Raw genomic sequence first — 24,644 nt, forward strand, 5'->3', positions numbered from 1 at the left:
ATATATGATTTCAAAGTGAACATAGGCTGACGACACCTATTAAAATTCTCACCGGCGGTGAATTAGCCCTTTAATAACAGCTGTGCTTGCGTAAAAATGAGCGACTGATCATATAATCAATGACCATGGAACTCAGGTTGATGCGAGGCGGTCTGAATGCGCAATCAATCAGCGTTCGCTTTCCACACATGACGTTAAAATAATGACGTTATTGAATCAACGGCATCAATGCCAATCAGTTCGGAAACCCCATGCAGCAATTCTCAACACAGGCATTTGCTTTAGGCCACTTTCCACACGTCTCGCGTATTACTTATAAAAAACGTTACTGCTTTTCAGTCAGTCCGCGTTGACGATTACCAATGAACTACATTTGGCGTCGATGGGCAAAACGGAATGCGGTTTCAAGCGCAAAAACCTTCCTGGTTGGTGAGAGCGTGCATGTTAGACGTCTAACAAATGCACCGAACATCACTCCACTAAGCCACTTTTATCCATCACGCTTGTTCACCACCTGCTTTGAGCATTTCGGCCATTTTGAGTCACGCTGACTCGTATGTTTGCGCCAAACGGACCGAATTTGGTCTGGAAACATACGCAACGAAGTGGCTTTTCATGACACCAATCACGTATTTGCATTTACCAATCACGTTAAAAAAAGCTATGAAATTCATCACCCTAGGCAGTGAATGCCCACGCACAAGGATGTACTATTTACGTTAAGTGTAGAATATGCTCGCATCTGTCTAATTTAGCGGATTGCATCCCACCAGTTGAGAAGCGCTGACCTGAGGCGAGCAAGGCATCAATTTAACCGGCCTCGTTTCAAGCTACACGGCTAGTCTAATGAAACCTGCTGTCTAATGTAGGCCAACTCACCCATATCTGCAGTTTGATTCTCTTGTCGTTCTTGTAGACGGTTTTGACTTTGAAATCGATGCCCACCGTGCTCACGAACGCTGACGTGAAGGAGTCGTCAGCGTACCGGAAGAGAAACGACGTCTTTCCTACACTGCTGTTGCCGATGATCAGCAGTTTGAACATGTAATCGAAGTTCTGGTCAGAGCCCTCTTTCTGCGCCGCAGCCATCTGGAACGAGAAAAGACGCTTACGAACAAACGGCTTCGGCAACACAGATGTGCATTTTATCTGCACCGATAAATCTATTTTCTCTAAATCTGCATCTATCATGGAGATATATTACATTAAGGCAGCGGACACTAATCGAGCAATTTTTAAACTGACAGATTAAACGCAACAAAAATCTAACACTGAAGTGCTATTTATTAACAGAAACATTTGGACTAATTAAAGTTAGTCAATACTGACCTTATTATTTTTGATGACTGATTTTATCTGTTTAAATGTTTGTTAAACCAATTTTTTTGTAATCAGACTACACTACAAACATGAACAATAAATGAATAATAATAATAATGTACTTTATTTACACTGTTTTTGTAATCTAAATTTGTAATTTTGTATGGTATTGTATTGTATGGTAATCTAAATTAATGCAAATAAATTTTTCGTAATGAAAAAAACATTAATAAATGAAAACAAACAAATAAATAAATAAATAAATACACACACATATATATATATATATATATATACACAGACATATATATATATATATATATATATATATATATATATATATATATATATATATACACATATATATATATATATATATATATATACAGACACATATATATATATATATATATATATATATATATATACACACACACATATATATATATATATATATATATATATATATATATATATATATATATATACACACATATATACATAAATATATACACATATATATATATATATATATACAGCATATATACTTACATACATACTACTTGCATGCATATCAAAGGAATAAATGCAAAAACACTGTAACATTGCATACTTTGTATAATGCATATTTATACAATATAAAAATAACAACGGTGTTTGCGGTACAGTAAAAATGTAAAGATTATTTGGGTTTTAAACCGATTATCGGTCTATAAATATTTGTAAATATAATCACACCTGAATCAAAATATACTATATAATATATAAGGGATTACAAGACTTGACATACGGTTTAAATAAGAGTAAAGTCGAAACATGTGAATTGCCTTTGAAAAGTAAGGTTCAGTTAGGCTTTACTTCTATACATCACACTTCCAAAACAAACCAAACATAGTAAAATATCCCATTTCATTCACGCTTGACATTAATCCTATTTAGAGCTTGTCATTGGCTGAAATAACCTGAAAATCATCCACAAAAAGCCATCCTTTAAGACCATCTTAAAAATACAGTAAAGCTGACACTCGTTTAATTATGATAATGATCAATGTACAGAGAGGAAGCGATTTAAAGCTATGAAATGCTTTAGTACAGGACTATTCCCCCAACCCCCACATTACAGAGGGTTAGGGTGTGTTTCCATCAATAACAAATATCCATTTTATTCACCCTTACCTTCATTTTACCATAACGGCATACTTAATTGTGGCGTGAACGAGGTTAACACGTTACATCAATTAACTGGGATACATTTCGCCTTATATTAATTTCTACACAATTCGGAAATGCTCAGGAAAACTGGAATTACAATGAAACAACTTCATATTATAGGGCCACACATGACAACGTAATCTTTGAAAAGACCGGTTCAGACCTGCATGGATCCGTCCTGACGCATCCTACCGAAGCCAGAAGAGATTTGGCACGATAATTCAGTCGGTTCCCGGTGATGCTCGGATCACTCCGTGTCCTCTGAGCTGAGCATCAGCATCAGCCGCTCCGCTGTGCGCGCTCCCGGCCGCGCCGACGTCACTCAGTCGCGCTTGCTGCTGGGAAATGTAGTTTTGCAGTGCTACTGTTTGTAGTCCTCAACCCCGGAAGACACTATGCGTTTTCGCTTGATTATCAAATTTCCAGCTTAATAAAACAATATTCTTATACATGTTAACATTTGACGTATATTTACTTTAAATAAAAAAGCGTTTTCAAAATTCACGGTCGCGGTTAGCCAACTATTGCTAGTTTTGTAAAACAACGAACTTCTCCAAATCACGTTAATAAATATGCAAAACGTTTAAATCCGAATCCAAGATGTCTCTAATTTATGTATAATCAAACAGTATAGTTATTTATGTAAATAAAATGTAACAAAAATAATTAATTAAAAAAAAAATCTGATGAAAAACATCATACAGAATTTTTCTCTCGCAGTACAATAGATTAAAAATAAAAAATATATATATAATTTATAGGTCTAATAAACGTTTATTCATGGTAGATATTTTGGTAGTGTTTTTGTTGTGATTATAACAGTAAATACGTTTATTATTATTACGTTTAGCAGAGATTTGCAGAGGTCCAGAGGGCAGATCTATCTCTTAAATCTCATTGGTTTGGTATCCGTCAATCGCTTTAATCTGGAAAGCCTACGAAAGCCCTGGTAGGAAGTAGGTAAGGCAACGTTTCCCACATTCAAACATATCTGAAATTAAAACACGGCCTACTTTAATGCCTAGGCAGCTTAACGTTTAGATTTAGAGAGCGGTATCGATTGAGATGAGGCGCGTGTAACGTTTTCAGTTTGATTTAAAGCAGGTTAAAACGCAGTGAAGCTCCGTCCACCCCGTTAAGCACGTTTTGTTTGTTTGGCCGCAATGTCCGCGGTCATTCGATACATGACGTGAATACGACACGCTTTCTCTTTCCGTCGGATTCCTGCAGAAGCGCGCCCTCTTCCGGCCGCTATTAAACTTCACGACTCAGCTACTTATATATCATCAAAACGTTTATTCTGCTCGGAATGGTGGTGTGTTGTTGTTGTTGTTTTTTCGACAGAGCAATTTTATTTTTTTAGTGTTTTTTTAATTTTTTTTATTTAGTTATCTATAAATCGCTTAGCAATAAAGCGTTCAAACACATACATTTCTTTAGCGTTTGTTAAGGATTTTGCAAATCTCTGGAAAACTGATCACACGAATAAATACATTTAAATATGGGTGAATTCAGAGTCATTTCGCTTACAAAAAGCGCCCCAATCAACCTGAAGTCAAGTGCAAATGTATAAAACAAAGCTAATAATAATTTCAATAATTACTATTTCAATATTTCAAAAGAGTAAACTATTAAAAAATAATCTGTAAAATTGTAGTGGATGAACTAAAATGGATTTAGTTTTTAGATGCAAGATGTAATTACTCACGTCAGCGATACAATAATATTTTAGTATATAATATGTATAGTATTTATAAATATTTTGAACAGCCATTTATTTTTGTATTTGCATTTTTAACTCTTAAATCTTTATTAGTTTTGTTGTATATTTCTACGTATTACATAAAAATTGTTTTTTAATAGTTTCGATTAGCCAAACCATTTTTTTTTTACGTTTTAATAAGCAAAACGTATTATTATTTATTTATGGGAATTACAACTTCGATAAAGTTTCTGGACCCATTTCAAATGTTGACTACTGTAGACAGGAAGAAAAATTAAAAAAACGTTGTTGAAAATAAAAAAGAAATCAAAATCGATACATTTACAATACCGCAATAGTTAACAATAATTAACATTAATGTAATTTTCAGTTTTCTTATATTAACATAATCAATGCATCAACAAACAATACCATATTTCTAAATTTACATTAACTTAAAATTAATAAATGCTTGTTTTTTCTATCCATCCATCTATCTAAATATATACATATATATGTATATATATGTGTATATGTGTGTGTGTATATATATGTGTGTGTGTGTATATATATATATATATATATGTTCCAGTGGTGGTGATTATTTTCTTTAAAGCATGCTATTTGTAGTGTGTTTGCCCTGAGATGCTTTACAGTGTTGTTATTGAACAGATCCCAGCATGGAGGACTGCATTGAGGTCATTCTCGAGGAGCACAGCGGCAGGTGGTTCAACCATCAGCAGTCCGGCCCCAGCGTCCCCTTACTGATCGGATCTGCCTTCTCCGGTGTCTACGGACTCTGGGCCATGTTCTGCATGCCTGGACTCAGAGTCCCCTTCAGACTGAAGGTGCTTTGGTGCACGTTCCTCTCTCTTTGACGCAGAAAGAGTTGAGAGCAGCTGAAAAGATCTGGTGTGATGTTCTCCCAGGTGCCGTTTTTACCTTCGACGACAGAGCAAACCCTAAACGTCCTCAAGCTTCTAGAAGGACGCAAGGGCCGCCTGGCCGACCTGGGATCAGGCGATGGACGTTTGGTAAGTCGTGGATAAAAAGTGGGGTTTGGGAGCTCACGCTTGATCTCGGGTTTGAACTGTCCCGCTCTGAAATGCAGGTTTTTGCAGCGTCGTCAATGGGGTTTCAATGCACAGGTTTTGAAATAAACTCCATATTATTAGCCTACTCCAAGAGCAGAGCAAGGCGGCGCGGGGTACCACGCGCTGATATCCATTTCATCAAACAGGACTTCTGGAAGGTAAGCGTATGTGTTTCACGTATTCTGCATTACGTCAAACAAGTCTATAGCTTTCCTCACTGCTGCTCTTTATTATTTCAGAGCGATCTGTCCAAATACACAAACGTGACTGTGTTTCTGGCCCCTGCGGTGGTATGTTGACGTGTGGGGGGGCGCTATAAGATCATAGAATTCATTCATTTTCTGTCCAAATCCCACATGCCTTCCGGAGAACTTTTAGTATTTTGTTTTTTTTATAAAACGCTGACACTTATTTCATGTCCTTGCTTGCATTAAACACGAGAGTAAGCGTCAATGTGTTAACTTTGGTATTGACAAAAACCAAAAAAAACATTTTTATCGAATTTATGAATAAAGTTAATGTCGATTAAGAAATATCGTATTGTTGGTCGTTAATTCGTGACGCATTAATTATGTTCGTTTAAGATCATTGAAAAGGACATTACTAAATAAATGTTAATTATTGTAAATGATCGCATTAGTTATTGTTGCATTTTGTTTTTGATTTTGAATTAATTTTTTTATTAAATGTAAACTTTTAGCAACTTTGACATTTTATTAGTTTTTGCTGTTTATATATATATATATATATATATATATATATATATATATATATATATATATATATATATATATATATATATATATGTATATATATATATATATATATATATATATATACTCCGTTTAACTTTTTCTATCATTTAATGTTTATTTCAGGTGAGGAATATGCTTTTGGTTAACTAGAATAAACCTCATGTTAGCAAAACATCCAACATGAAGCACACAGAGGTTTTTACTGATGATTTATGTGTTAACGTGCCAGATGGGGGTTCTGGAAGAGAAGTTGTTAAAGGAACTTCCCGAGGATGCCAGAGTCATTGTGTGCCGTTTCCCTTTTCCTCGCTGGCCCCACAGCCGCTCTGCTGGATCTGGATTAAACCAGGTCTGGGCTTACGATGTCCACGCCGCTAGACAACCGTCCAGAACATCTCCTGACCGATCGCAGGCATGAACCAGCCCGAAACACGCCACGTGCAACTCAGAAATCAAGATATTTTGCTCTTTATAGAAGGCTTGCATAAAAGATGACGTACGACTGTCAAACCAATACTTTTCCAAAGCAAGCTGAAGTATGTAATGCGTGATGTTTAATAAATCGTTGCACTGTTTCACTCGTTTCTTGCCTTGCATTGGACATAAAATACGTTTTTGCTGCTTCAAACATCGGCAAAAATATTTTAATAACAATATATAAACAATTAAAAAATAATCAAAAGTAATAAAGAAACTATTAAAAAAATCAAAACTAAAGTAAAAACAAAGATAATAAAAATGACGAAAACAAACATTTTAAAATAAAATATCAAAGCATAATAAAATAGTAGATACTATAATACTCCGGAATTGCGACGGGTCAAAAAGCATCACAAAGAGTCATATGATCAATGCCATTTGATTTGTGTGTTAGAAACAGATATATAACTTAAATGAAACACAATCCGAGATTTTTAACACGGCCTCAAGACCTTCATGTCCAAATTCAGTAAAGGAGCACTCTCAAATAGTTATCTTGAAGTCAGTTGGGATCGTTATTAGGGATATAATGCATAAACATCTAATCTTCTCGTGGACCATTTGACTCGTAATCTCCCAGAAGCCCATATGAGAAGTGGCCTTGCATGATACCCAGAATAGATCTGTCACGTTCACATATTATCACGCCGTCAATTAAAACCGATGCTGTTGGCTGGAACACAAAGCTTATGTTTTATGCAATATCCACCAAACAATCCTGCAAACACAAGCTCTTCCATACATTACGCCCTGCTGAAGAAGAACCGTCCAGGCTGCGGTTTGACTTCACCGATGAATAATTCATTACACGTTTGGTCAGCAAGACATGAAAAGCAATAGGAGGAAAAAAAGGTACCCGCTTTTGATTTTTACACTGTACGTTTCATTCCTCCGCATTGTTTGCATGCGGTCGATGTAAATGTTTACCCGTTGAACTAAACTTTAAATAACCGAGTTCAGCGTGTAAACACTTCTTCTCAGAACCACAGCATCAACACACTTCAGCTGATCCCGGCAAAAGTAAACGTCTTCCCTTTCTTCCTAAAGGCCACTTCAAAAAAAAAAAAAAAAAAAAAAAAGCAATGCATTTTATACAGTTTGTTACCTTAATTTGCAGAGAACCGATGGCCATTCGCTGAGTCCTCGAGGCAACTGTGATCGAGACAAATCATAGGCCTACCATTAGCGCGTCTTGCAACAAGAAAAGCTGTAATAAACACAAAAAGGCCACGCATGCAGTAGCATTCATTCAAAACGAAAACATTTATTTCACACAAGACTGACTTTTAAATATAATATCACGATCCATGCGGATGAAAAGCTTCTTATGTATCTGTAAATGAATAGTGTGACTGTAAATCTGTTGGCTGCATGTCAGTGTGTGACAGGAGTGTCAGTATGAGTCATAAATGCGCCACACAACCAGAGAAACACACCACGTGGTGGCGCTGGAGAGCTTTACTGTAATATACAGTCCCTAAAACATGCCCGTGCATGTCCTGGTCAAACTTATAGATGTTGACACCATACCTGTATTATAGATACAGATTTTTTTTTTTTTAATAAATTGATTTATTTTTACTTTATTATAAATCATTTTACTTCTCTCTTTTTTTTCTCTATTTTCTTTATAATAAGTTGGGCTGGGAAGAGATTATTTATATAAGTGTATTCATTTTTTTGTTGTTGTTGTTGTGGTTGCTCAAAAAAATTTTTTTACATGTGTGTATGTATACATATATTTCAGTAATAATAATAAAAAAAATTAAAAAAATAAAACTTATAGATACAAACTATATGGAAAGATCGATTAAAGTAATATTAAGTAAATAAAACGCGTTAAAAACAAATAAAAAAATAAATATAAAACACAATGTAAACTACAGAGGTTTTTGAAGTATAGATAAATAGGCTAATAATAAAAAAACAATAATATAATATTAAATTAAATGAATTTAGTTTATTTCTTTTCCACGTTCAAGCGATGCATTTAACTCTGATTTTAATGCGGGCTTATAAAAGTCATTCAAACTGTGCTTTACAGGTCTGTCTATTCTAAAGAGAAAAAAAAAATCAATTTGAAGATGCAAAAACCTCTAAGTGACATTTGAAATTTTCTTCTAAAATTAGCGTTTTTATCAGATCAATCCAATGTGTCGCTTCAGTAATTTCACTTGAATGGCGTTTACTTGAATGGCGCTGAAATGTAGAGACAAACGTTTAAAAGAAACTTCCAGATGGCTCAAAGCGCAACACTGGTTTCGCGATTCAAGTCCCTGTTCAGAGACGCGAGTCTGGTTCCAGCTCCGCGTGACGCGCCGGTGAAAATAATGTAACTGGGCGGAGCGGCGCGCGCGCGTATAAGAGCGAGGCTCTGTGGTGATTCCTCCCAGTCTGGACTCGAGCATGGACATACTCAGGACTATAACGCACCACCACCACCACCACCACCACCATCATCATCAGTCTGTGAATAACGGCAAGATGTGTGAACACACGCACCACAGACCCACCGAGAGCAGGCGAGGGAAATCAGAGGATAGTAATGCTCATGCCACGCAGGAAATGTCACGCATCATCACGGATTCAGCCACCGGGAGATGTTACTGTAGAGGAAAAGTTTTGGGCAAGGTAAATATTTTACATTTTACTTAGTAAAAACTAACACCATAGAGCACCATTTACGCGCCACAGTACAGTAATACAGTAATGCCACGCTACTAATAAAAACCAGTTGTACTTTGAAAGTGTTTATTTTGAGTTTTGTCTATATTCATTGGGCCAAATCAATCAAAATAGTTATGCATCAAAGAAGTTGCCAGTTGAATATTTTTATATGCGATGCACTAGTTTGTCATTGTCTTTGAATGCAAGGCATTTTCTCTCTCTGTGTGTTGCAGGGTGGTTTTGCCAAATGCTATGAATTTACAGATCTGAGCACAGGCAAGATGTATGCAGCCAAAATCATTCCACACACGCGCGTTTCCAAACCTCACCAAAGGGAAAAGGTAACTTGCTTTCCTGTTGTAACGTGTTTGCCCCTGGCAATTCATTGCTTGAATTGTTTATTAAGCGTGCGGCCGTTTGATTGGCAGATCGACAGAGAAATCGAATTGCACAGAGCCCTGCATCACAAACACATCGTTCACTTCTACCACCATTTCGAGGACAAAGATAATATCTACATTCTACTTGAATACTGCAGCAGACGGGTAAGTGCTATTGACGTCCTTCTTCGATTGATGAGATGGATCTGGTAGGAAATACCGTTGCTTACGTGCAGTTTTTTTTTTCAGTCACTGGCACATATTCTCAAGGCCCGAAAGGTGCTTACAGAACCGGAGGTTCGGTACTACCTGAGACAGATCGTCTCGGGGTTGAAGTATCTCCATGAGCAAGAAATCCTCCACAGAGACCTCAAACTAGGTAAGCAAGGTTCAAACCCTAACAATACGGCCTTCCTGTAGCTCAAATATGGCAGCAGCAATGGCAAAATCATGGCTTGATTCTAGGGAATGCATTAACTGGATATAACATTTACTTTGAATGCAATGCAAACCCATCTGCACATTAAACCCTAATTCTGTTGCTCTTCCCAGGTAACTTTTTCATCAATGAGTCTATGGAGCTCAAGGTTGGAGACTTTGGTTTGGCTGCAAAGCTCGAGCCGGTTGAGAACCGTAGAAGAACGATATGTGGAACACCAAATTATTTGTCGCCTGAAGTCCTCAATAAGCAAGGACATGGATGTGAATCTGACGTGTGGGCGCTCGGTTGTGTGATGTAAGTATACTGGACAAAGTTTCTCTTGGTTTTCACATGGAAATGCTTGTTTATAATGGACAATTCTCAACAGGTATACCATGCTTTTGGGAAGACCTCCATTCGAGACTACTAACCTTAAAGAAACGTACCGGTGCATTCGGGAAGCGCGATACTCCATGCCATCATCTTTGTCGCCCCAAGCCAAGCATCTCATCAGCAGTATGCTGGCCAAAAACCCAATGGATAGGCCACAACTCGATGACATCCCCACGCCACGACTTTTTCTGCCAGGTGTGTGTCTCTTTGTGCAGACGAAACTATCTTGACCAGTTCCAACACTGAAGCCAATTCAGTGGCTTTGAACTTGTTTTTTTGCCTCTTATATCAGGGTTTCACACCAGACAGACTGTCTGCTAACTGTTGCCATGCGGCCCCAGACCTTCACCACACCAGCCCTGCCAAGAGCTTCTTCAAGAAAGCCGCAGCCGCCCTGTTCGGTGGAAAGAAGGACAAAGCCAAGTACTTGGAGACTCAAAGTAAGCACTAGTTTAACCTTTACCATTTCTGGATTACCCTGATTGCATAATCATAACGTCTAATGCACATCTCGCTTCTGCTAGATAAGCCAACCAAGGAGGAGGAGGACATAAACAGACTGTGCCTTGACCTCCGGAAAACGTCAATCAGCCCTCAACCCTGCAGACAAACTCTTGAGGTGAGCTCCTCCATCCTTCGTCAGAGTTGAGAGAGATAGTTTAAGATTGTAACCTAACCCCACATTCCTCATTTTCCCACAGGACAGTAAACCCCCCGTCCCAGCTGCTGGAAAACCAGCTGTCCCGGCGAAGGACACCAGCAGCAAACAACACATTAAAGACAGCATTCGAATGATAGTGCGAGGAACCCTCGGGAACTGCAGTAGCAGCAGCGAATGTACGTTGCACGTATTTTTCAAATAAAGGATGTTAATGGATGTTTTAATGCGATATCTAATAGGTTTCGCCTCTTTTTGTGTCTTCAGGTCTCGAGGACAGCACGATGGGAAGCGTCGCGGACACCGTGGCCCGAGTGCTGCGAGGCTGTCTGGAGAACATGCCGGAAGGTGCGTATCTAAACGTCATCCGTTTCTCAAATGCAAAGTCGCTTTTAATAATCCGTTGCAATCTCTCGTTCGCAGCTAATAACATTTCGAAAGAGAGCATGAACAGCAGCTTCCAGTGGGTGACTAAGTGGGTGGACTATTCCAACAAGTACGGCTTTGGCTACCAGTTGTCCGATCACACAGTTGGCGTTCTCTTCAACAACGGCACTCACATGAGCCTGCTGTCGGATAAAAAGTGCGTTGAAGATCCCAGATGTCTTTTTAGCTCAAAAATGATTGATTACATGCAGGCTAACGTGTCTTTTTGACCTTCAGGACGGTGCATTACTATGCAGAGCTGGGACAATGTTCAGTCTTCTCCACTAGCGAAGCCCCGGAGCAGTTCATCGGCCAGGTCACCATCTTAAAATACTTCGCCCACTACATGGAGGAGAATCTGATGGATGTAAGTGTCCTCGCTTGGTTGAAATGCTGGTTATATACAGCTTCACAATAAAAACAAGAAAATGTGAGAAGTTCTCAGCACTATAAAAGCCGGCAGTATCCTGATTCAAGTTCCATCAAATCGAGTTCAAAAAAACAATTGTCTCTTTATTTAGCTTTTTAACTAGTCAGTTCAATTTTGATCCAATTTAAAATCTATGTCTGCGTTGCTAAATTCATCAATTATGAAACAAAGGTATTTCAAGCAGCTCTACAGAAATCAATAGGGTCATTATTCATCTCAAGTTTTGTTCAGTAGTGTCAGTGCAGATGATCGTACTGAATATCGAGTGTCTTTAAACCCTGACTAAGCAATTCGCATCAGATTTTCTGATTACTGCTTGCTGTTCCTCAACAGGGAGGTGATTTACCCAATGTCACAGATGCAGGAAAACCCAGATTGTATCTTCTCCAGTGGCTCAAGTCTGATCGGCGCTCATGATGCTCTTCAACGATGGCACTTTCCAGGTAAAACTTCACTTTGGACTGCTAAAATGCAAAAGCATCTTAACCTAGGCTCATTGCAAATACGTTACTCTACCTACATTTCTGCAAAACTTAAAAAACATGCATACACAGATGAATCACTGCAATTGTCCAGTCGAAATGAACATTAGAGGCAGTAAAACTCGCTGATTCGCAGGTTGACAGCTTCAATTACTTAAGCCAAATTTTTATATAATTACTTGAGGTATTCAAATCGGTTTTAACATGCTGTCAAATTTAAAACGTGACATATTTGGACTTTAGTGAACCGTATCAGCTTTTTATGCACAAGTTTTCTAAAACAGCTGGTGGTTATTTTATTTTTATTTGCATACTAAAAGTATTCTCAATAAGCTTCATAAGGTTCAGATTGAACCACTGATGGCAGACGGAGTATTCTGACAATGTTTTATTGACAATGAAGTCAATAGGAGAGTCTCTTGGTTTTAATCTAAAATATCATACATTTTGTTCTGAAGACAAACAAATCTTTGGAACAGATTTGGAACAACATGGTACCCCTATGTCGTTCCAAATAAAAAAAAAATGATTTTGGGATGGATTAACCTATTAATTTATACACTCCACGAATATCTGAATTACGAACGCAAAACATACCTGAAGCAACACAAATGCAAACACAGCAAAGCGTGCCTATATCAACATAACAAATATACGCCGGGTCACGATGAATTCGCGTTTTAGCGCCACTCGCTGGACGTTTCAATTTTCGCGAAACATGCAGTAAGGTACGGAATGACGTAATGTATTTAGGGCACATGCGCCTGGGTTGGAGCACCTACATACTGCAATGCCGACGCGGAGCTACTTGTTTGCTAAACGCACACTATTCCCGCAGGTGAACTTCTATCACGATCACACCAAGATCATCCTGTGCAATCAGAGCGAGGAATACCTCCTGACGTACATCAACGAGGACCGAGTGTCCACCACGCTGAGGCTCAGCACCCTGCTCGTGTCCGGCTGCTCGGCGGACCTGCGCAGCCGCATGGACTATGCACTTAACATGCTGCTGCAGAGATGCAACTGAGGCGACAGACTGGAATACTAGGAAGGACAAGAATGTGGACTACGTACGGCTGGACGGGAGTGTCGAAGATGGGAGGAGACGTCATGGATTATGAGTAGCGCGAAACGGACTGAACCGAGCTGGGCTGGAACCAGAGGCGACGATGAGATCTCGTTTAGGTGTTTATCTTTTTTTAATGCAGAAATCTCGCTTTGTTGAAGCGAGCGGAGGTGTTTATGTTGAGGCGAGGGCTTTCGGCAAGGCGGGGTGGTTGGATGTAGCTCTCTTGAGAGCAGATTTCGTTTAACTGTGAAAACATTCCTGCTTAAGGACACGGGGCTGCGTGGTGAAACGATCCGATGCTGTAGTTCATGCACGTTCGGTTTTTCCCATCCCCGCGTCGCGAGAAGAACCGGCCGCATTTCACTGTGTGGACACGACCTGCAACGCCATGGACATAACTTATTATCAGAAAGAACCCAGTATTTATTTATTTAATAAAGACGATCTTAGAATTACGTGGGTGTGAGCAGAAGTTATTTAATTGTTCGTTAAAATAGTGCGCTTTGTCCTTTTTACTGTACGTCAATCCCCCGGGCCATCACCGGGAGTGTCGACAAACTCAATATGCAAGGCCGGTGGCAAAACCGCGATCGCCGTTTGTCTTGTCTTGATGTTTGTGTGAAGATTAAAGATGAATAATATCGTGGAGGTGTTGTATTTTGTTTCTTCTTTGAAGCGCAATTACCCCCATTGTCCCTGCGTCTGAGTGCCAGAGCAGTCGATTACGTAAATCTCCAGGGGCCCCCGATGAAGCGTCTTCAGAAACACACATTATGCTTACAAAAGGGAAGAAAAACAAGAAAAGAGTGTTGTTTCACCACCTACTGTCTGCCCAGAACAAGCTCCCTACGCTGCGTTGTCAAGCCCTCGCACGCACTATATTAAAAACCAGTACTTGACTTGATTTCGTACTGTGTCTTGTGCAAAACTGCATTTCGTTTCTTGCGTTCAGAACAGACCTGTGACCCACTTTTGCTCCACGGAGAAATAATGAAGCTTTACACCTTCGCTGACAAACAACAAATTGTAGGTCTCTTCGTCGTGCACTAATTAACTCAGTTGTTATAATTAGTCATAATTTAAAGATAAACGGAGTGCGCAAAGGGTAAATGAAAAGCTCATGAAAGGTTTGCAATGAATCAAACCAAAAGCATCTGAACACAATGCTTGTTTTACAGAAGCAAAATCCACTCCTTAGACAAAAACACCACGTTTAGGGACTTTAATATCCTTCTTTTCGTGCCATTTAAAAAACAGCTCACCCAAACAAGAAAAGTCCTATCATTTATGACATTCATGTCATTCCAAACCTGTATGACTTCCATTTTTAATGTCTCAAATTAACATTAACTCAAAATCCATGATCGATTAACATAAAAATGATTGGTATGTGAATGCAGCTTCTTGTGCATAAATATATATATATATATATATATATATATATATATATATATATATATATATTGCATAAAATTGGTCACACTTTAGTTTTAGGGACCAATTCTCACTATTAACTACGTCTTTTTGGATTAAGGGATCTTAAACATGGTCATGCTGAATATGCGCTATAATAAAAGCTAATATGCTAGTAATATGCCTGCTAATAAGCAACTAGTTAACTAATAAGCGGCAAAAAACAAAACCTGTTTTAGAACCATTACGATTTCTACAGTTGTACCATGTTTTTGCCACGTATCTCATTACCGTCAAACACTGAAAACGTTAGGTCAGCCATTCATTTTCATCCAATCTTTCAGTATGACAAAAGTGAATGGTGACTGAAGAAAGCGTTTTCGTTCGCATGCATGCCACGAGTTAGGATGGGGGTGGTAAATATTAATGCATTCATTTTTGAATCACATGAACATATGCTGGCCATCACTTGGCTTTTATTTACATTACAAAGAGTTGACATATGATGTAACCCAGGGTCATTGTGAATATGTATTTAATGGATATGGGAAAAAAGAAGAACACTGGGCCTTTATGTCACACAGTTACCATGATAAGCTTCGGTTTTCATTTTTTCATCTTCGTATCAAGCCAGCTGGTCTGTCGTCTCTCTTGGCCCTGATGAGGAAAGATTCGAGGAACAGAGATGCGTTTGTTGTCCAAGATCAGTATAGGCCCACAGTTGGCTGCCTGGAGTCTCTTTCTAGCATCATCTGTCACTTTGAAATGTAGGCCATTTTGTCTTCTCCGAGTCAATGCCAGATTACTTAATAGGCGGAATTCACAAAATAACACTTTTTGAGTTACATAACATGAACGCGGCGCCCGATATTGACCGGGACAATTATCTGTGCCGTTACACAGACATTCAGCACACAAGAACGAATGACTGGATCTCTGTGTAATAAAATCATGAAAGAAAGTGTACTAAATAATAATAATTATTCATAACAATACAAATATTAATTACAAAATAATAAGAATTAACAATAGTAGTAAATTAAAATAATGTTGACAATTATTATCATTAACAACTAATAACTAATTATTACTCATGCTTTATTATTGTAAAATAAATAATAATAAATGAGTAAAAATACTAAATTAAATAATTTGATATTTAAAAATATAATTAACAAAAACAATTACAATAAATAATAGTTTTTAATTATTTGAATGATAATAATCATTCATCATAATCATTATTATTATTTATTTTATTATTTATATTATTAATAAATGTAGCATGTTGTATATTGTACAGCAAATGACTAGCTCTTTGAAAACAACTAAAAACAAAATAATATTAATAAAAGAGCACTGGATAAATACATATTTACAATATGAATTTTTAAAAAAATATATAATTAACACAAAAACACCACCACCAACAATAATAAGCGCAAATAATAATGTTTATAATTTTTTAACAATAATTACACTTGTTATATTTAATATAATTTATTTGATTGTATTTTTATTAATAACGGCAACAATAACAACTAAAGCAGTAGTAGTAGCACGCATAAATAAATAAATGAATAAATAATTTAATGAATGGAACATTAAAATGTGCAGTTTGAATGCAAAAGAAAATACTTATAAAACTCTAAATGCAGCTGCAAATCAGAACTGGTTCTCGTAATGAAATCGCTCCGTGCTAATTGTCTTGTGAAGTCCTCTTAAGTGCCGCTGATATAATTAGATATATAATCTCCGAATTGTTTGCAGAATTGCATCCTTTAGGTGCGCCAAAGAAAGCACAGCACAAATGATAAATCACTAGAAGCGGTTACGAGCTACCGCACATGGCATGTTTTCCACAGTGTCATTATTGACCTCAAATACCTCGAGACATGCAATATTACTACACAGTGTTCATATCTTTCATTCCAGCGTGAACAATGCACACATATTTCACTCCGAGGGAGCTAAGCCACAGCTTTACACTGTAAACATGAAGTACGGTGCTATCTGTTTATACGTAACAATGCATTGGGCCAAGCCGGTTCATTATGCAAGCCGCAGGAAGCGCACCCCGATCTAAACTGAGGATGCAGTTCTTCCATGTTATTTCTCGAAAGATGGCAAACAACATGTGAAGACAATGAATCACGCCCCGATTACTTAACACCCATCTGCTGGCAGATCCAGCATCCTTCAGTAGAGCGTCCAAGCGTCCTACATTACACGGACACATCGCACGCGTTGCCCCAGTTTCTCACGCACTCGTCCGTGTCTGAATCGTTACCCACGCAAGACCCGTCCATGCAAACCACGTCAGCCCTGCACCGCAGCAGACGCAGGTTTTTTCCGTCTTGAATGGAAAGCATAATAGGAGATGCTTTTAGGGCTAATGCGTCGACTCCTGCCTTTCATTGACGTGTCTAAACGGGCTTCATTTCACGCAGAAATCTGATTCAGAAACATTCGGGGCGTAATGTAAGTCGGAGGGTTTCGCCAAGACGGTGCACAAAAATAATCACATGTTCAAAAAAAAAAAAGAATACTATTTAGTACATTTTAGGAATGCTTTAAGCATTGTAAAATCATGTTTTACAATGGAAAATAATGTGAAATATTTACAATTACACTTTTTAACCAATGTTTTATAATAATAATAATAGTAAAAATAATAATAATTTGCACTAAAATATAAATAATAGTTATTTAATAATAACAGTAACTATTATTAGTAAAAATAGTAGTTAAAAATAGTATTTTAATAATTAATTGCATTGTGCTTTAAAATATCAATAATAATATTAATTAAGTGGTTTAGTAACAACAACAACAATAATAAATGAGCGATGCTTCAATATTGTAAAGCAAAAAACTTAATGGACTCATTTTGGCATTTTAAGCTAAACGAAACAAGACTAAATTAAACTAAAGTAAAATATAATGTATTACGAGCAAAAGAGACTTAAACACCAACACTTTCAGAATCAGGATGAGTTTTAATATTTATTGTAATGTAATCAGTGAAAGCGATTTATTAATGACTGAATGCCAGACAAAAAAAAAAAAATCACAATGCAAATGCAAATAATACTAACAAACGGCCCCAAAAACATGCTTGCTTGCTTTATTATTATTTTTTGGGGGGGGGAACAGAAATACATGTCTTTGCGAGATGCACCCTAGCTTGTGATTTATTTCTCGGTTGCATTTTAAGTATGCTTTGCCTTTAAGGAAGCGAACGAACACTTAAAGCCTCCACAGAAATGCTGTTTACTGCATATTTGCGGCGTTGCAACGAGTTCATTCATGTCGCGAACACATGAACACATATCTTCGAGCCGCCCGGTTTCCTCAGCGGGACCACACCTGACATTCCTCAGCACACCTGACGGCTTTTTCTCACAGATTCCCTTTCTCAGGTATTGTACAATATTCCACCTTTTACCCACATGCAACAGGATTTACTGCATCTAACCGCAGGAAATAAAAAAAAAACATCTCAATTGTTTCAGTACTGAGAATAAGATTAAACTGAGAGGCCTGCTTACGGGCCTCCTGTTCCTCAGATACTTCTCCTTACAGAAAAAAAACAGGCTTAATCTCCTCTAGAGTTTCAGAAGGGATCTCGTTTCATGAGACCATGAAGACAATTCAGAATAACATGCTAAAAGGAGCAAAGGAAACGGTCGTTTTTAAGCTGACTTTAACTTTTTCGTCTCCTGGAGCAGCAGGGAATGTCTTGTTAATAAGTTAACCCTATATAGCCCAGTCTATTATATCCGATACGCAGTTTTATTATATCAGGTTAAATAAAGTAAAAATAAGAATAGCTTAAACACTGTTAGTCATATTTCAAGACGAACACATACTGGACCGAAGCATTTTACCAAACAAAGGCTTAAATTAAAACCATGTTTAAAATGTGAGCATCAAATACAATTATATACATCAATATATCATATATCAGGCTTTTGAGGAATGTTTATTTGTTCAACTCTCAATTAGCATTGCATTGAATTACACAATTAATAATACAGAGCTTTGATCATAATATATATATATATATATATATATATATATATATATATATATATATATATATATATATATATGCATGCATTTTAGATGCATTTACATTCAAGTAGTCTGTTATAAAGATCTTAATGATTTACATTACATGCTATCAGAATTTCATCTTACTTTTTGGACATATAAATAATAGCATCTGCACCAAATTGCATATTTGAGCTAAAATGATTTTCATTCGAATATAAATGAGGCATTAAAAGTTCATGGCTCAATATATGCTTTAATAAAAAATAATAAAAATCAGACTATTATTATGTATGTTTCACCGGGTTAAAACTGAGAACATGTTGCACTTTTTTATGAATCAGACAAGGCAAACTGCTATGTCTGCATGCCTTAATTTCTGAGGAAATCTCTGCTAATGCGGCTCAGCGCAGCAGACACTATGTACAGTATCTAAACTGCCCTCGGTGTCTGTGCGTTACTGAAAGAAGCAAACACAATGCAGACGATTGTTGCAACACAACCGGTACTGTATGCAATGTACATTGCCGCACAATGGGGCTTCTGGAGTCGCTGGCGAGTGCAGAATAGTGGGCTCGTGGTTGTGGAGGAGTGAAGATTTCAGTGACACAAAAGCTTTCAAAGGAGCATTTGAGCACGTTCTTACTGCTTATGCAGCGTCGTTATAAAAATATAAAGCTTTACATTTGACCTAGCGTCCCACTGGGAAGCTAAACAAGAAGGAAGAAATCAATAATTTAGCAGAGAAAATCTGTTCACTCTTGTATAATTGGAAGAAATAGTCGGAGCTAAATGGAAACAAAATGAGAAATGCACACAGAGAGCACTGATAATGAAAAACAGCGATCTTAATGGGTTTGCAGAAAAACGAGCGAGTTTGCCATTTCTTATTTCTTTTCAGCTTCTCTGGTGTTTCTCCTGAGGGAAAAACTCAGATAATTTTACTCATTTCTCAGAAGAGATCATAACAATGTGCTCAAATTTTCCGAAGTCATCTGAGCCGCTATTATTTTATAGCTCTATACCATTACTGCACATGAACTATTGCCTCATTTCGATCTGTTCCCGTTTCTCTAAAAGATTTTAAAAAGAAGCCAGGTTATACTACAAGTTACCGTTCGTCCACCAAGCCTAATTTTCTTAAAGTTCACCATCAGGCCATCCAATATTTACATTTATTTCTTCATCAGGTACAGATTTGTAGACGTATAGCATCACTGTCTCACCAATGGATGTGCTGCAGTGAATGGGTGCCGTCAGAATGAGTTTATAAAAACGTCACAATAATCCTCACCGCTCTTAATGTGGGATTACTGTGATTTTTTTCATCAGCTGTTTGGACTCTCATTCCGACGGCACCCATTCACTGCAAGGGATGCAATTGTAAATCAGCAGCTTTTGGGTGAACTATTCCTTTTAAAAAAGGATGCACGGGAAAACTATAAGCAAGGAAATGTTCCTCTGGGTTATTTCACACGTACATTGGACGAGTGCGATTCAGCTCGACAATGTTCCGGGTAAACCAAGTGGTACCTGTGAAAATTCACAGAATCACTCCGCAGGAACTCCAGTACATTTAACGCTCAAAGGTTCACTTTAGGTTAGCCGATCTAATTGAACAGATGTGTTTATACGGGGAGAGATGTTTGTGCAACTGGACTGGGTTTAAAGAAACGGGGAGAAGAGCATCCAGCGGGCCAGACAGCGATGTGAAATTTCATACCATACAAAAACACGCCTGTGCTTTTCATAAAGCCGATGGTTTGCCTTTAGGATGAGATCTGTTTGATGCTGAGATTGAATTACACCACCCTCCTGAGAGCAGATGCACTTCGATGAGAGCGTCACAACAGGCTGAGAGTTCATGAATGCAAATATACAATTAAGTTGGCTCGTTGTCTAGATTTCAAGCCCTAGTCACCCACAGGCATCTATCATGTGCTCCAGAAGTGGGCTGTCGGTGTAATACAACCTGTGGAGAGATTATTAAAACATTGATTTTCTTCCAGATATGTATTTACTCCTGGATAGGGTTTCCAAACACATCTGGGAACCCACGGGGCACAAACAGCTCAATAAATAAGCTCTGGGATGGAGGGAGTAAAAGCCAATATTAGAAATAATTATTTATTTATCAATTTTTTTTATGGCCAAATCCTCCTAAGGCTCTGCATCTCTCCCATCTCAGTTACGGTAACAGGAAAACACATCGCACCAAGAACGAGATTTTATTTTACTTTTTTCTACAAGCAACAATAACTTCTCAAAGCTGTTTAATGCTCCAAACAAATCACGTGATATCAAAAAGCTCGTTTAATAAATAAAGCATACGTACATCTTTTTGTTAGCGCATGTTAGCGCATGTTTAGCCACCTAAATGTTCACCTAAATTAGATGGTATTCAGAATATTTTTTTTGCTATGCGTATATGACCACATTGTATATCAAAATAAACGTTTAATCACAAATACTACATTTGCACGAAACATTGCATGCATTTTTATCAAAGTATTGCATTTTCAAGCAACATATATTCAGATATCATATTCTTTCACCTGTAAATAATTATATATATATATATATACACAATTTTGTATGTTTTTAAGCCTTTTGAATTACGGGGACATTGACAGCGTCTTCATAAACCACCTTCATGTTGTAATACCTCTGTCACACCCATGTTATTAAACTAATTTTTGTCCTCATGAACCACAAATGCCAAACCACACACACACACACACACACACACACACACACACACACATATGCATTTAGGCTACACACATATATATGTACCTATATATACACACATACTTTGTTTATATATAGATCACACACACACACACACACACACACACACACACACACACATACATACACACACATATTCATAATAATATCGCTGGGTTATCAATCTATCCAAAACATAACTAGAGATATTTCTGTGTCTGTAAGGTACTGCTTAGCCTACTTTGTCACAATCAAAGTCCAAATGGTCAAAACAAAATCTACATGGATGATCTACTTATATGATCTATATTATGATCTACGTTGTGTCTGATCTTTCTGTTTATGACCATCATCAACTCATTCATGTTATGCGCTAGGGCTTTCTTTACCGTAATACATCTAGAACAGGGATTACCGTAAAGACTTTGGCAGGGAAACGTAACCTAATTGACAAGTTAAAGTCATAAAATATATAAAACAAATAAATTACATTATTTTTATGTCATTTTCTATGATGATTTGTTTATAGATATTTTACAAGAGGTGTAAATCATATATATATATATATATATATATATATATATATATATATATATATATATATATATATATATATATATATGTAGAAATTAAGAATCAGTTTTAGAAGAAAAATACTTACATAGATAAAAAATAGATATAAATTCAGATTATATTTTTTCTGTATAAATTAACTGAATTTCAATGAATGTAAACAGTTATATAATAAATCGTTATATGCTCTATTAATACATAAATAAGAATTCATATATTTATTAATTAATATATAATATAATATTTATATGTAAATATTTATATACTTTGTGCATATATATATATATATATATATATATATATATATATATATATATGTGTGTGTGTGTGTGTGTGTGTGTGTTTTTTAGTGAATAAATTATTTAAACATATATAGATTAGTTCTCAATTCACGCAAGTTGAAAGTAAAGGACATTTTAATGTAAATATTTACGTATAAAGCACTTTATATCTAATTATATCCATTGCATAAATGAATACACAATAAAATAATATGCATTTCAAATATACATGCATGTCGAAATTAAAATTAATAATTAATAAATTAAGTCAGCTTTAGTGATGGGACCATTTGTAATGTTTACTTAAGAGCCCTTCAGTATCAATCATAAAACTAAGATTCCGTCTTTATAGGGACATTAGACCCCAAACTGTAATGATCTCCGGCCCATCGATCAATAAAAGTGATTTCTACAGTTATTATGTGCAGCTTGCTCTATCTGTGACACCACCTCCACTAAACCTGCTAACATTTGCACAGGGATAGCATCTATTTCCTGTAAATGCCATTAATCTCACTCACTCAGAACGAACCTGGCGGCGTTATTTAAACATACGTTTGGATATAAAATTCATTCATCACTTGTGCCCCGTGAATGCAAAATGCCTTTCGAAACCAACATATTAAAATGAATCCACCACATTTCAATAAAGATTGCGGATGCGGCATGATTTTTGCACATTAATCATTAAACAGACTGCATTCATCAGTCAAATGCACGCTGATATCAGACCGTGCTCTACTGACATCTGCATGACACGCTCCAGGCGAAAGCGAACGGATCCTGCTGGCTCGCCTCACACGTTAAGGTCAGAGATGCCAGAGGAAATGAAGGAGGCGACAGAGACGTTCAGAGCAAAGGCCGCTCAAACACCTCTCAGCCTAGCAACGGTCAGCGTCAGAGAGTGTCGCATGCATTTAGAGTGAAGATGAGCCACCGGCTGCCCGAGGAAAAAGCACAAGGACAAAGAGACTCGTGAACGACGACGCACTCTCAGGCTGGACTGTGGCTTTGTGCGCTTTTACCTTTTATAAGGCCTTCAGAAATGACACTGAACATTTGAAGCCTTTTCTGAAAAATGTCAGATATTTGTGGATCGTGGAAAACAAGATTTCTTTGCTCTTCTCAAATAAAAGATATATATATATATATATATATATATATATATATATATATATATATATATATATATATATACACATTCACATATATGCACACACACACACACACACATACAGGTATATACATATAATAAGATAATATAATTTATAAGATAAGATAATTTATCACATAATTTAAAAAAATGCCTATTTTGAGTGGAAGCAGAAACACCTAATATTAGGGAGTGTATCTTTAAATGCAAATGAGCTGCTGCTCCCCGCCCACTTTTCCAGGAGAGAGCTGCAGAACGAAAGTTTTGGTTCTGATTATCTAAAATCATGTGTTTCATACCATGTTAATTTAAACTTGATGTCACAGCGTGTGAGTACTGCTCTCATTCACACACAAGTTTATGTTAAAAACATGCACGAGTTGCAAAAAGCTGGGAAATAAATTGCATATTAGATCTCATGTGAGAAGCAGCAATATATGTTACAGTAAATAAACCAATAAATGCACGCCTCTGTTGTCACCTGAACAGCTCAGCACAGAAAAGTTGTATTATACGTAAAAGTATATTACTTTTTACTAGGTCTGGGTCAAAAAGAAAAGAAAAAGGCACAGACTAAAGAGGAAGCATCTCCTGTTTCATCAGCAGTATGCCCACAACCCCCTCAGTTTAATATGAAGGAGGTTTAAATAAATGTCAAATAGCAGCTACTGACAAACGCCAGGTGCAAAGACTCATAAGCAAACACTATTTAGGTGCCGCTGACGCTGCCCATCTCAACAAAAAAACCAAACCCACCAAACAGCTCGGAAGCACATAAAGCTGTCACCACCGGGTCTTTTGCACCGTGCATTGACCAATATTTTGCGTTGATTAAAAAAACGGTGAAGATGCACAGTGTAATCTCTGCAAGCAAAGCAGTTCTGTGAACGTCATCGACAGATGAAAGACGTACAGTACGTATACAGAGTATGTTCAGCTGTATTCT

At 37.0% G+C, this 24,644-nt stretch overlaps 3 protein-coding genes across 4 annotated transcripts in view; 2 read left to right on the forward strand and 1 right to left on the reverse strand.

Moving 5' to 3' along the window:
* LOC122333792 (ras-related protein Rab-3C-like) overlaps window positions 1–2,866 on the reverse strand; it is a 21,243-nt gene extending 18,377 nt beyond the window's left edge. The window contains exons 1-2 of the mRNA XM_043231578.1: window positions 2,696–2,866; window positions 880–1,089 (exon numbers count right to left, since the gene is read on the reverse strand). Of these exons, the coding sequence (XP_043087513.1) occupies window positions 880–1,089; window positions 2,696–2,719 (234 nt within the window). The 5' untranslated portion in view covers window positions 2,720–2,866. The remainder of the gene's footprint in view (window positions 1–879; window positions 1,090–2,695) is intronic.
* A 510-nt stretch (window positions 2,867–3,376) lies between these two features.
* LOC122333796 (ATP synthase subunit C lysine N-methyltransferase-like) lies at window positions 3,377–6,658 on the forward strand. 2 transcript variants are annotated; one of them, XM_043231579.1, is made up of 6 exons: window positions 3,377–3,492; window positions 4,907–5,082; window positions 5,164–5,268; window positions 5,346–5,486; window positions 5,568–5,618; window positions 6,313–6,658. In XM_043231579.1, the coding sequence occupies exons 2-6, from the start codon at window positions 4,915–4,917 to the stop codon at window positions 6,499–6,501; spliced, it is 654 nt and encodes a 217-aa protein (XP_043087514.1). In that variant the 5' UTR covers window positions 3,377–3,492; window positions 4,907–4,914; the 3' UTR covers window positions 6,502–6,658. The 2 variants fall into 2 exon arrangements, with proteins under 2 accessions (XP_043087514.1, XP_043087515.1); XM_043231580.1 differs by lacking the exon at window positions 5,568–5,618.
* A 2,294-nt stretch (window positions 6,659–8,952) lies between these two features.
* On the forward strand, window positions 8,953–14,138 carry LOC122333806 (serine/threonine-protein kinase PLK2-like). Its single transcript, XM_043231602.1, is given in 16 exon segments — window positions 8,953–9,194; window positions 9,464–9,571; window positions 9,659–9,775; window positions 9,860–9,989; window positions 10,163–10,346; window positions 10,420–10,594; window positions 10,596–10,619; window positions 10,717–10,864; window positions 10,949–11,043; window positions 11,126–11,261; window positions 11,350–11,430; window positions 11,506–11,665; window positions 11,746–11,875; window positions 12,272–12,341; window positions 12,344–12,381; window positions 13,259–14,138. Coding segments are annotated over 16 exon segments (2,013 nt in total). The 5' UTR covers window positions 8,953–8,969; the 3' UTR covers window positions 13,451–14,138.
* The last annotated feature ends 10,506 nt before the right edge of the window (window positions 14,139–24,644 follow it).

This window comes from Puntigrus tetrazona, unplaced genomic scaffold (assembly GCF_018831695.1).
Source record: "Puntigrus tetrazona isolate hp1 unplaced genomic scaffold, ASM1883169v1 S000000396, whole genome shotgun sequence".
NCBI classification, from domain to species: domain Eukaryota; kingdom Metazoa; phylum Chordata; class Actinopteri; order Cypriniformes; family Cyprinidae; genus Puntigrus; species Puntigrus tetrazona.